Raw genomic sequence first — 12,449 nt, forward strand, 5'->3', positions numbered from 1 at the left:
GCTAGGGACTCAGGATTAACAGGGGTTATTCTAGACAGTAAAGATTGGGGTTTTTGAGAACAAGACAGTCTTGCATGCTTGTTAACTTTTTCTCTTAAATATTTGATGTGACATTTATATCTGAAAGGGTACTGCTAATAAATTTAAGTTTATATTTTATATATACAATATTACTCTTATTTGAAAGTAAGTTTTTATTTTTGTTCTGTCTGGTAAATGGTTAGTTCATGTGTGTTTAGTTTTCTGGAGAGGAAGTTACTGATCCCCATCTCTAGGTATTTCACTGAATAATACGTTACGTTATTGTCATCTTGTTAGCTAGAGCAGAGGGATTCAAGAGGCTCTGTCCCTGCTGATCAGCCTTTAAAGTAACCTCTGTCTTAGGTTTGGGTTTGTTTTGTTTTGGTTTTTTTTTGTTCCTACAATTGAAATGAATATCTACTTCTGATGGATGCTGAAATCTGCTGTTTGTTTGTCAAGAACTTAACAATTGAATCTCTGTGATCTGAGTTGCTTATTTCCCAACACTGTGGTAATTGGGCCAATGGAGGGATACATTTGGTATCCAATGGAGGGTTAGCCTTGATATCCCCTTACACTTAATAGTGTTTGTCAGTAGGTACAGAGCAAGTTGACTTTTTGTTATTGTTACTTGTTTCACTGTCACTTCTGAGGTGCAGCAGGTTTTATTCATGTTTTAGGGGGCTCGATGTATGGAACAAGTCCAAGCTGTAATTGATGCAGAATTTGTGTGTGTGTGTTGCTTATTACACAGCAATAATCAGGTCCTGCCTCTAGTTATTTGCATCCTTAAAAAAAACAAACCAAACCAAAAAAAAAAAAAAAAACCCACATACAAAAAACTGGCAGTGCAGCTTGGCAAAACTGTTTGTATCCATAGAGGTCTTGCCTTTGGCACATGAGGTGTTGAAACAAGCTGTCTTATGTACTAATTATTCTCAGAGATAACGATGACATCTTCTGGCAATTGGTCTAAGAAAAATATTTGTGAAGCAAGGGCTGGTCTACCACATCTTATTTTGCTTTCTTAAAATTTGATATTACCTGCAGAGATGAACTTGAAGGTTTCAATGTAAATTTCTGTTCATTTGATGCTAATTATTATACATCTTCTGTGGCACCACTGATGTTCTAAAAGTGATTGCTGCTGCTTCCTTATCCCCCCTGCCTGAAATGGCATTAGTATACCAGAAGGCTTTCTGCTGTCAGCTGCAGTGGGGGAGATGGTCAGTGTTTCCTGCAATATGATGGGAGTGAAGGAAAGTATAGAATAGAAAAGCAAAAGAATTGGGAATGTAAATTAGAAATCTGGGAGACAATCCTTCTAGCAGACCATTTTCAAGCTACTGTCAGCATAGTGCTTGGACTGTTCAGAAACAGAATAACCTTTTGAAATGCCAGCTACTTAGATCGATTCTGTGCAGGAAAAAAAATAAGTAACTCTGCTTTCTCTCTGTGGATTACTGTCTTTTTGGTAATGAAAAATGCTCTGAGGAACTGCTGGTAACAGCATATTAGTTACAGCAGGAGAACCTCAGCGCTGTGGGATCACATTGGCTACTTCAAAGAAGTAGGTTCACTGCGGCAGATGCTTATGCCAACAGATTGGGCCGGAACAGAACAAAGGAAAAAATTAGTCTTAGAAAAGCATCCGGGTGCTTTCTGGGTCTTTTAATTAAAACTTTAATTTTTATATCAATTGCGTGTAATTTGTGTGCAGTTGTCAGGTGATTATGGAATTGCATTAACCGAGTAAACTAAGCAACAAGGGTATGTTATTCACCAGTTATCAATACTTAAGAGGATTAAGCTGAATTGAGTTGTCTTTAAGTTGATCCATCAATCTTCCTTGAAGCATTTGGAAAAATACTCAGTCTTGGAGGTGATTACTGATTAATTCTCTTCATCAGTGAGATCAGGAATGATATGTGGTAGTGCTGAGGAAAGAAAAGGGGTAAATCTGCATTCATAGTAATGACAAACCAAAAGAAATTGGCCTTGGTTGTATAAACAGCACAATGTAATAATCTGCAACTAAACCCTCATTTTAAAAATAGTTGTGTGTCAAAATGACTTGTAGTTTGTGCAGCAATAAAGTATCTTCTAGAACTCAAGTTTTCTTCACCCCTTTTTGTCAATAAGTTTTCCAATAAGCCTGGAAATAAGAGACTTAAGCAGAAAATGAAATGGTAGAAAGAATAATAATAATAAAAGAAGTGCTGTCTTATTGGGTCATTTATCATTGTAACAGTAGTGCAGACTATTACGGTGGGGAGGAGGGAAAACTCCACACACTAGTCTGTGCTCATAGCAGCGAAGCTTTCTTTTATGACATTGTATTGGTTTACCTTGATAATGTGCTTTCATTTTAGAAAGGGGGCAACATAAAGGGTGTTTTTAATCTCTTTGTATTTCTGTGAAATGATGGATGACCTCTCTGTCTATATACAGAGAAGAGCTTTGACTTGCTGTTCGACAGGAGGAAATTTTTAGGCTGAAAATGTTTGACTGGACTTTATAAGATGGATAAGAACATGGTTACACACCAGAGAATGCAAGGAGTACATGTGCCTTTGAGGGGAAAATAACTTCATCTCTCTCTCTCTCTCTCTCTCTCTCTCTCTCTCTCTCTCTCTCTCTCTCTCTCTCTCTCTCTCTCTCTCTCTCATGGAGTTGTTTCTTTAGCTAATAGTGGCAGGTCTGGGAGAGAAACCATATAGGAAACATTTGGTCCTTGCATTATGATGGATTATTAGCTTCCTAACTCATTTTAGATAGTAAGGAGCATTTATTTGCTCTATAAATCGCAGAAAACATCTGCTCCAGTATTTAAAGCTATAGTAAAAACTACAGTATAATGAAAAGGAGTAATTAAAATCTGGTAAAATCTTGCTTTAAAACTTGTTTAGAAATAAGTCTATCGATAGATGGTCTTGTTTAGAAATTATTTTGTCTGCCATTGACTTGGAAGAGATTAGTTTTCTCTGTATTAATTCTCTTTTGCCCCTTTGGAATTGCACTATAGTAGTTGATCACTCACTGTATGTAGATTGATCATGTTTTACATATGTTAATTCTGTCTTTTGACTGTTTAAGTTAGGTCATCTGTGCTGATAGGAGTGATTGTTTCACAACAGAATAAAAACTCTTAACTGCATGGTGTTCTGAAATTCAGGTGTGTGGAAGTACTGCATCCTTTGATTAGAGTAAGTCAAACTGGTTAACTTGCCATTCTTTCACTCCTGAGCCTACAGTGAGTTCATTTGTGGTGGCTAGTAAATCAGAGACTGTTTGTGTTTTAATGGATGCACAATGTATATAGTTCCCAGTTTATACCTGCCAGCAGTTTCTAAGAAAAAGAAGCTTCTCTCTGCAGTGTTTAGTCATGGAAGGGTTGCAGGCGAACAGCGCCAACTGCTCATAGGCAGTAATATTCTATCAGTATGTGGTCTGCCTGGGTGTGTTTTAGCGGTGTGGCTACTGTTTTTTCATAAGCAATGGAAGCACCCAGAGTTCAATCGATTCTTGTTGAATTTAATCCTGGCTTCTTTGCGATTTACAGTGAAAGTCATAGTGAATGGCAGGTTGGTCTTGTTTTCCTGTAAAAGCTACCCAAAGTCTCCTGTGGTCCTTCAGAGTAAAAGGATGAATATTTGATGCTTGGAGCATGCTTGAAAAGTTAGGGTGGAAAGGACATCCATGAGGCTTTGGCTCTGTGTTCAGGCAGGATTTGAGTGATGTATAACGAGCGTGCAACACTTCCTGACCCCAGTTCTCGCAAATGTAATGTACACAGCTCTGTTTGGACACTTAAACCTATGCTGTGTAAAAAGGAAAGCTGTGGCTTGTGGCCTAATATATTTCCTCCTGGTTTGGAAAGTAGGCATCCTTTCTGCTCGTGTTTGTGTGCACTCTGTGGATCATGCAGGTTTCATCTTTCTTTACAGCACAGTCTGGACCAGCCCCATGAGCACTGCAGGTACAGAGCCCTCATTGAAACCAGCAGGAATGCCATGAACCAGATGGCCTAAGAAGTTTGAACTAATGTCAATACTCTGTTGCCAAAAATACAAATTCAGCTTGTCCTGTACTAGCACCGCTGATTTATTTGGGCATTACCTGATCAGTGCTTCTTTTCCTGGAATACTAAATAACCAAAATAAATCCTGGTATATCTTATTTGAGCAAGTTTAACATAGTCTTAGTTACAGGGAAATGGCTATTTACAGCTGTCTTATTTTCACAGTTATCCTTTATTGTAGAGATATATGTTGAAATTATTTATAGATACTTGTCAATGTAAAGTGTGTGTGATTTATGTGCATTCCTTTACATTTTCCTACCAACCATTTTTTTCACCTATTTATGAAAACCTATATTAAAACCAATCAGCTGTTGGCAGGCAAGAGTCTGTTAATGCTTCCTACAGCATCTTACTGTCTTCAATTAATAAGTTTGCTCTTTCTAAAACACTTAGTTACTGCTTATTGGAAGATTAAATTGAACTGTTACATCATCATCCAACGGCTGTCCGGCTCTATCACTTAACATACTGAACACAGTGAAAATACATACCTAATACGGTCTGCTGATGGGTTTTCCATTTTTGGTTTGTGTGCTGTGTTACATGGTTGAATGAATATTTGGTTAGGTTTGCAAATTCTTTTCCTCTTACAACAGAGTTGAAATGATTTGTGGTCTTCAACGTGAAATGTGTATTTGCTTTGTACTATTGCTGTTTGCCTACTAAGTGTAAGTTGGGTTTTTTTTTTCTTTTTAAAGGTACATTTGACCACAATTTATACTATAGTAAAAGGAATTCATCTTACCAGTAGGGCAGTTCAAGTATAACTAGAAAGACAGCTTAGTACAGCTGTAGCGAGTAGGCTCTGAGCATTTGAGTTCTATGAGTGTATTATAGACCACACTCTTTTATAGGCTGTTTCTTTCTGTTCATTTACCCAGCAGACCTCTTCGGTGCAGTTTTAGCCTATTGCAGACATACTTTTATGAATTTCCATAAGTTTGATGATTCCACATTTAACCTCTTGATTCATTCACGCAGGATGTTCTTATGCCTCATATCATTACATCTCTCGCTAGCATTTTAGGTTGAGATTTTCCTGCGCAGAAGCCCAAAAGAGCTAAGTGGTTCTCATTACGAGGACTAAAAGCTATAACCGTTCGTCTGTGCTAGTGAATGTCAATAAGGGCAGTTCATTTTGGCTTTTGGGACTATTTTCCCCAAGTCTGAATGTTCAACTACCATTAATTCTGTATGGAACTTTAGGAAACAAAACCATCTTTATCTTCTTTATGAACATTGAAAAATTTTTACATCAATAACTGACGGAGCAAATGAGAATTATGTGTGAATGACTGAGAGGCGTATTTGCTTTAAATAAGTATGTAACACAGTGCTTGTAAAAAATGGTTGATTATTCACCTATGGTGTGTTTTTATTCTAAGAATCAATAATCTTGTTTTGAAAATGTGAGGAAAATATAAGGTGAGCTAGGGGCCTCTCTTTAGAAATTCGTGTTTTCTTTAACCAATTTTGGTTGAAAATATTTTAATTAATAAGCTTGCATGAGTCTTCAAGAACTTTCAAAAGCTACAATTAAGTGTATAGCAGATGGTCTCTGTTCAGGAGCAATTAAAACTAAATTTACTGACTCCTGAACTGTGGATGACTTAACACGTACTCTTTATTCAACATGCACATTATGTACTTCAAGAAAAAAAATGTTTAGGTGAGAATTCAGCAGTATGCTCCTTTGCTCAGCTATAAGTAACAAATGAAACTCAGAATTAGTTGAGAAAAGTAAAATTTGTTCATATGTGCACCTGTCCTTGTTTACAACTTCTCAGACTTACCCATTTCACTTCTGCTTGAAGAGGAAAAATACAATTCCACAGGATTTGTTTTACAACTCCACAGTGCATGGAGGAAAACAAAATTCCTGTGGGAGGTTATGAAGTGTGTGTATAGCTATACATAGAGCTATATGTGTGTAGTTACATAAAACATTATTATTTAGCAAGGATAGACATAATTTCTGAGAGCTGATTATTTTAAGTATGAAGGGTTTGGGGGGGTTGGCAGATGGTATGATGTTTACTCTGCTTATTTTTATATAATGTGCTTGAACCTTTGGGTAACTGGGAAATAAAGTGAAATTATCTTTTAAAATTGTCTTTCTTAGGTTGGAACAAGATATTAAAAAGTTAAAGGCTGACCTGCAAGCAAGCAGGCAGATTGAACAGGAGCTACGTAGTCAGATCAGTTCTCTGACTAACACAGAGCGGGGAATTCGGTCTGAAATCGGACAGCTCCGGCAAGAAAATGAACTGCTTCAGAACAAGTATGTGTTTTTATGCAGCTGTGTACATGAGTTGCTGATGACTGTAGTCTGGTAAAGGGGAATTATTATGTTAAGACTTTACAAAATTTGAGGCACTTGCCCGCAAATCCAGCACGACTCATTTGGGACCATTGGCAGCAATTTATTTTTAGTAAGTAAAATCCTCCATTAAATCCCATACCTGTTACTTTCCAGATTACACAATGCTGTACAAATGAAACAAAAAGACAAACAAATGATCAGCCAGTTGGAGAAGAAACTAAAGGCAGAGCAGGAGGCACGAGCCTTTGTAGAAAAACAATTAATGGAAGAAAAGAAGAGAAAGAAGTTGGAAGAAGCAACTGCTGCACGTGCTGTCGCCTTTGCTGCTGCTACAAGGTACTTTTGTTCGACCCCAGAAGCAAGCTCAGCTCCAGAAAATTACTGAAATGTAGCTGTTGCTACTGAAATGTGTTTTGGGGGGATTTGGGGAGGCACTTCTCGCTCTTCTGTACTGTATTTGATTTTTTTTTTTATTATTTTTTTTTTTTAAAGCTGTATTTGTGTTAAGAGGTTTATTTGTGTTAAGGCAGTGGGAGGACTGGGAGATCTTGCATGAAGCTGAGTCTCAGTACTCATATACATTACATTTACAGGAAGTAAAGGATGAATATGCTCTAAATTATCTGCTGTACCTTGATTGTGCTAACAGAGAGATGTTGTACCCTGTATGGGTCAGTCTGCTTTAAAAAAAGGAACATCACCTTTCATGTGGGGACTGTAAATCAAGGATTCATGTAACAACATTGGCCAAAATACTGTCTTGATCTCAGATCTTGAAAGTTTTCTGCTCTAGCCAGTGACTACCAGTGCTCAGGACAGTGGTGTTTCAGTAGTAACGTAGGTGTATAGATGGGAAGTTTTTCAAGATGAAAGCATGGCACAAGTATGGATCATTTTAATCTGCAGTGCTTCAAATGTCTAAGAAGAATTATTTCTGCTTTTCTGCTCCATATTTCATAAATATTCCAAATTTCCTAATACTTGAGGCGTAACATTGAGTAACTTTTTGCAGCTCTTTGCATTGTTGCCATAAGGGAAATTCTCTTGCTGAAAAGAACAAAGTTAGCTTCCTCTTTTTATCCTTCAATATTTATATTAATTTTCATGTTATAAACAGTTCAGGAATGACAGCCTCATTCTTATTTCATCTTCTCTTTTAATGTTTTTTCTGCAGAGGAGAATGTACTGAAACTTTACGAAATCGTATCCGAGAGCTGGAGACAGAGTGCAAGAAGCTAACAATTGACATAAAGCTGAAAGAAGATCAGATACGAGAACTAGAAATAAAAGTTCAGGTAATGAGAAAGCACCAGGGGCTTAGATCATCATCACAATGAGTTGCTTTCAACCCTCTGAAATTGGTGAATCTACATAAGAGGCAATCAACCCCTTCAAGAATTATGCTCTTGAGATGTCTGTCTTGCATATCTTGCATCAGGCTTTGTAAGAATGTGGGTATGAGAAAGGTTAATAGTCTCAGCTCCACACCATTCAATTGTTTAAATTACTAGGGTTTTTTTTTTCCCCCCCAAACCAATGGTCTGGGTAGGCTGAGAATATAATCCCCTCAACAACATTTTTTGGTCTAATATGAGGAGCTTGTTGCCAGTATGTATCATTATAAATTTCACTGCTAGCAAGTAAGATTGCTTACTCAATGCAATCTTAATGGCCAGACATTAAAATTTTTTTTTTTTTTTTTTTGTGAAAGGGCTTGAATATTGAAAGTACATTGTGGTAGACTTGCGGCAGACATATTGTCTGGCATGTTAGAGTTTAAGAGCTCAAATGTGTGAGTTGAAGTTGACCTTATTCCTTTAAAATGTCTGTTCCTAAAGATGTATTTGGACTGTCAACTGGCAATTTGCATGAATATGTATTTTTAATGTCCTGTGGGTTTTTAGACACTCTTCAGAATCCACCTGGTCTTATTGTGAATTTGTTTCCAAATAACATATGCAGTCTTGTTGTTCCTAGGTTTACCAAACCCTTGAAAACAACTGTGGTTTATCCATAGAGAATATGAGCATGGCTTTCAGATAATTAAACCCAGCTATAATGAAGCTTTTTGGTTTTATTACTGTCTTCAAACTGTTAGAAAAGCTTTTTGCTACAGGCATTAATATTTCCCCTATTGTATTATTGTTTCTTCATTCTAAAGTATAGAACTTTTTTTGTGTATAGCATTTCTTTTTTTCGTAGTCAAAATATTAATGCATACTTGCCAGCCACAAGGTGCCTGCCTCTTATGTGTAGAATACTTGCTCCCTCCTTTTTCTCTTTCCTAAATTTCTGGGTTTGCAGCACAGTTAGGTTCAATGTGGGAAGTATTCTGAGATAAAGAAATCCCTCTCATCAGCCAACTGAAATAGCTTAAAATGCTTATTTAGTATCCTTTTAAACTGTCTAGCAAGAGATCAGTCCCCATTCTAGCCATTTTGCTTACGGGAAGTGTTTTCATACTCCACAGCTTGGCTAAGAGTACTGTGCGGCTGCTTAGCTGGCACTTGGAAGTGCTGAGGAGGGTTTCTGGGTGGAGGGTCTCGATACGGCTGATAGAGGGCTGAGAAGCAGAGTAAATGGTACTTGCTCACCGCACTGTAATTATGCGTTGTACAATATGGCTTTAATCACTTGTATGATGGTCATGTATAATTACTGGAGGTAATATTACAGTGTCCTTAATTAACCATCATTTTAATTTTACAGTATTAATACCAGGCCCAGTGGTGTGCTGTGGGGAAGAGAAAGACTTCTCAGTGTATCTCATGTGTAAAGTCGATGAGAATAACATTTGTCCTAATTACTCCTACAGGAGCTGCGGAAGTACAAGGAAAATGAGAAGGATACGGAGGTGTTAATGTCAGCACTTTCAGCCATGCAGGATAAAACACAGCACTTAGAGAACAGCCTGAGTGCAGAGACAAGAATCAAGCTGGATCTGTTCTCTGCATTAGGAGATGCAAAACGGCAGCTTGAGATTGCCCAAGGTAATGTGGGATAGTTTAATTCAACGTGTAGTACTGACTGAAATTGTGGAAAATATGACAGAAAGAAAGAATATCCTCCCTTTTTATTTAGGGGTGGGCTATGGCCCCTGCTCAGCATTTCAGCTTTCAGTAGGTTTTTGTCTTGTACAGCTTTGTGAATGTGAGTCTAAGCAATCCAGCTGATCAGCTGACCTAATTTCCCCAAGCTATTGAACTGAAGACAATAAATGTCAAGATGGGCGTTTAAGTTAATTTATGATGATTTTCTACATTTTTATAAACCATTACCTTAAAAGCTGGAGAACTTCTTTTGAAGAGCTAGAAGATAAAATAATAGCTGCCGTCTATTAAGCCCCTGTCCTTGAATCCTAATAATATTTTGATACTCCTGAAGTAAATACAACGTAAATGGGGGGGGGGGGGATAACCCAACCTGTTTTAAACCTCACACTGGTGAGGTAAGCGTGGACACCAGTGTCTGTGTTGGGCTGGTGTTGCAGCCACCAGAGGGAGCATGAAGCCAGTATAAAACCCTGCTCAGACTGGCCTTTGTTCAGCTGTGCAAACCATGAAGCAAAATTAAATAACCTTCTGATCTAGTACCTGTTTAATTTCCCTGCAGAAGTTTGCTTGGTTGCAGGAAAATTTGATTAGAGTGAGAAATTTTTTTGTTTCATTTCATTGGTGTTTCTCTTTACGTAGTTTCATAAATTGCTGTAGTGGTGTTGTGAGTGTCCACAAAGGGGGTTTAGAAAAATGGTGAGAATAGGACAGTTTTGAAAATAAAGTAAAGAACACATTTTAATAAGCGTACACTTCTGCTCCTGTGAGGTGCTTGTAAAATGCAAATGGAAGGGTGCAGAAAAAAGTTAAGCCGTAGAAATAATCTTTTGGTATGTTGCAGCTGTGAATCCAAACAATGCAAAATCTAATGGGAGTGCTATGTCTAGTTGTGTTACACGGTAACTAGAGGTAATTAAACATAGTTCGTTGACACGAACCAAGAGTTACTTGAGTTGTGCTTATACTGATAATCATGTTAGAGTGAATGTCTTCTGGGTGTTTTGCTTCAACAGCTGTTATCATTGAACAGTTGGTGGAGGGCGAGAACATGCTGCTGGTTCTAAGTGATGTTATTTGCTGTTTTCAGGGCAAATCATTCAAAAAGATCAGGAAATCAAGGACCTAAAACAGAAGATTGCAGAAGTTATGGCAGTAATGCCCAGCATAACATACACTGCAGCCACCAGCACTCTGAGTCCTGTTTCCCCACATTACTCTTCCAAATTTGTGGAGACCAGCCCTTCTGGACTTGATCCCAATGCCTCTGTTTATCAGCCCTTGAAGAAATGAATGCCAATTTTCTTTTTGCCCAGTAATTTTGTCATGCTGAAGGCATCACACAGGAGTGTCTCTTGCAGTCAAGATGAAATTGTATTGTGTGAGACTGTATTTGTTGTCATTTAAAACAGGATAAAAAGAACATCTGGATTGACTAGAACTGCCCATCAGTTTTTCTTGTAAATTTTTAGAAAACCTCACAGAACTTTGCAATTTATTTTCCTTGGCCAATGCATTAAAAACAATTCTTGGTTTTCAAGTAGCCAATTTTGCCTTTTTATGTACTCTTGCATGGTTTCCTCTTGAAAAATACAGGGCTTTGCTTGATTTTGAACCCTTTCTTCTTTTTTTTTTTTTTTTTTTTTTTTTTTTTTTTTTTTTTTTTTTTAAATAATCAAGTTGAATTTGCAGATTCATTCAGAAATAGTGAGGAAAAAACTTTAGTTTTTACAGTGAAAGGGTTAAATAATCTAACAAAGCTTTGATTTATAGATGTATTAAATACAAATATGTGATGTTGCAGAAGATAATTTGATTACCCCTCAAAGGACCAAACAAATTTCAGGGGCGTTGTTTAAGGGAAAGAGTAAGAGAATAGATGATGATGTGACGGTTGTTGTTGTGTGAAATATTTATATTCCCATTGGTGTTTTTAGTCATTGAGAATTGCTAACAGTCTTGTTCACAGTGCCTTGGGAAAAGACATTTCAAGAGGAAACTTGATAGTTTAAACTATTTTTTCCCCCCTTCACTGTCATCTAGCTTATATATCAAGCTCATTACAGAGTCTACTGCAAATTGTACATGGTAATTTGGATGTTCATTATAAACCAAGGTTACATCTCCTGTTTATTTTGATATAAACTCAGCAGTGTTCTGTAACTTGCCTTGATTATACTGCATCATGGAAGGCACAATATCAATACAGGAAGCGTTATTGTGAAGGCGGAACTGTGCAATGTACTGTATACAAGAGACTGTAAAGCTGGCTAATAAAAGCTGCAGTTCTGGGTTTTTTTTATTTTATTCAACTGTGATTTACACTTTATATCACCTTGTGTTTGACAATTTAAATGGAGCTGAATATTTTTCAGCTGTTGTGCCAAGGAGTTTTTAAGGAGTTTTAAAGGAAACTCATAAATTGCACAAAGGTTTAAGTTAAAATGTATATTATACATTGATAGAAAGTGTTTGCACTGGCAACTTCTGAAGTGTTTCAGATTTTTTGAGGGTGGGGATTGGAGGGGTGGGAAGCAAAATTGTATTGGAAACTAGCAGAATTACAAACCCAACATTATGATTTTGCAAACATGCAGTGGACTCTGGAAGGACAAAGTTCTTCTTAAAAGAAAAGATTTTTTTTTTTTTTAAAGTTTCATGTTAATTGGCATGTATGCCTCATTAAAAAAAGAAATGAAGTAGGACACGCAAGTCAATAGAAGTATTAAAGTTTCATCATTTTAATCACAGATATTCTTTTGGGATAAAACTTCTAGCTTTAGCCAGGTGTGCATGTTGCTGTCATTTGCATTTTTGAATCATCTTGTGTAATTGTCACCATAAAAGTGTTACTCAGAAATGTCATAGGTTTTTCATCTTTGTGCAAAACATGAAATATTGTCACTGACTTTTTGTGTTGAGGTTCCCCCATTTTGCTGCCTACTTTGGCACAATTTTCGTTCAATACTTG

At 37.1% G+C, this 12,449-nt stretch overlaps 1 protein-coding gene across 2 annotated transcripts in view; it reads left to right on the top strand.

Annotated features, from left to right (window-relative positions):
* Positions 1–12,122, top strand: part of MACO1 (macoilin 1) — a 30,617-nt gene extending 18,495 nt beyond the window's left edge. For both annotated transcript variants that reach the window (XM_030039384.2, XM_041128974.1), the window contains 5 exons: positions 6,228–6,386; positions 6,582–6,764; positions 7,603–7,723; positions 9,244–9,418; positions 10,569–12,122. In XM_030039384.2, the coding sequence (XP_029895244.1) occupies positions 6,228–6,386; positions 6,582–6,764; positions 7,603–7,723; positions 9,244–9,418; positions 10,569–10,771 (841 nt within the window). In that variant the 3' untranslated portion in view covers positions 10,772–12,122. The remainder of the gene's footprint in view (positions 1–6,227; positions 6,387–6,581; positions 6,765–7,602; positions 7,724–9,243; positions 9,419–10,568) is intronic.
* The last annotated feature ends 327 nt before the right edge of the window (positions 12,123–12,449 follow it).

The sequence above is a fragment of the Aquila chrysaetos genome, chromosome 16 (assembly GCF_900496995.4).
Source record: "Aquila chrysaetos chrysaetos chromosome 16, bAquChr1.4, whole genome shotgun sequence".
NCBI classification, from domain to species: Eukaryota; Metazoa; Chordata; class Aves; order Accipitriformes; family Accipitridae; genus Aquila; species Aquila chrysaetos.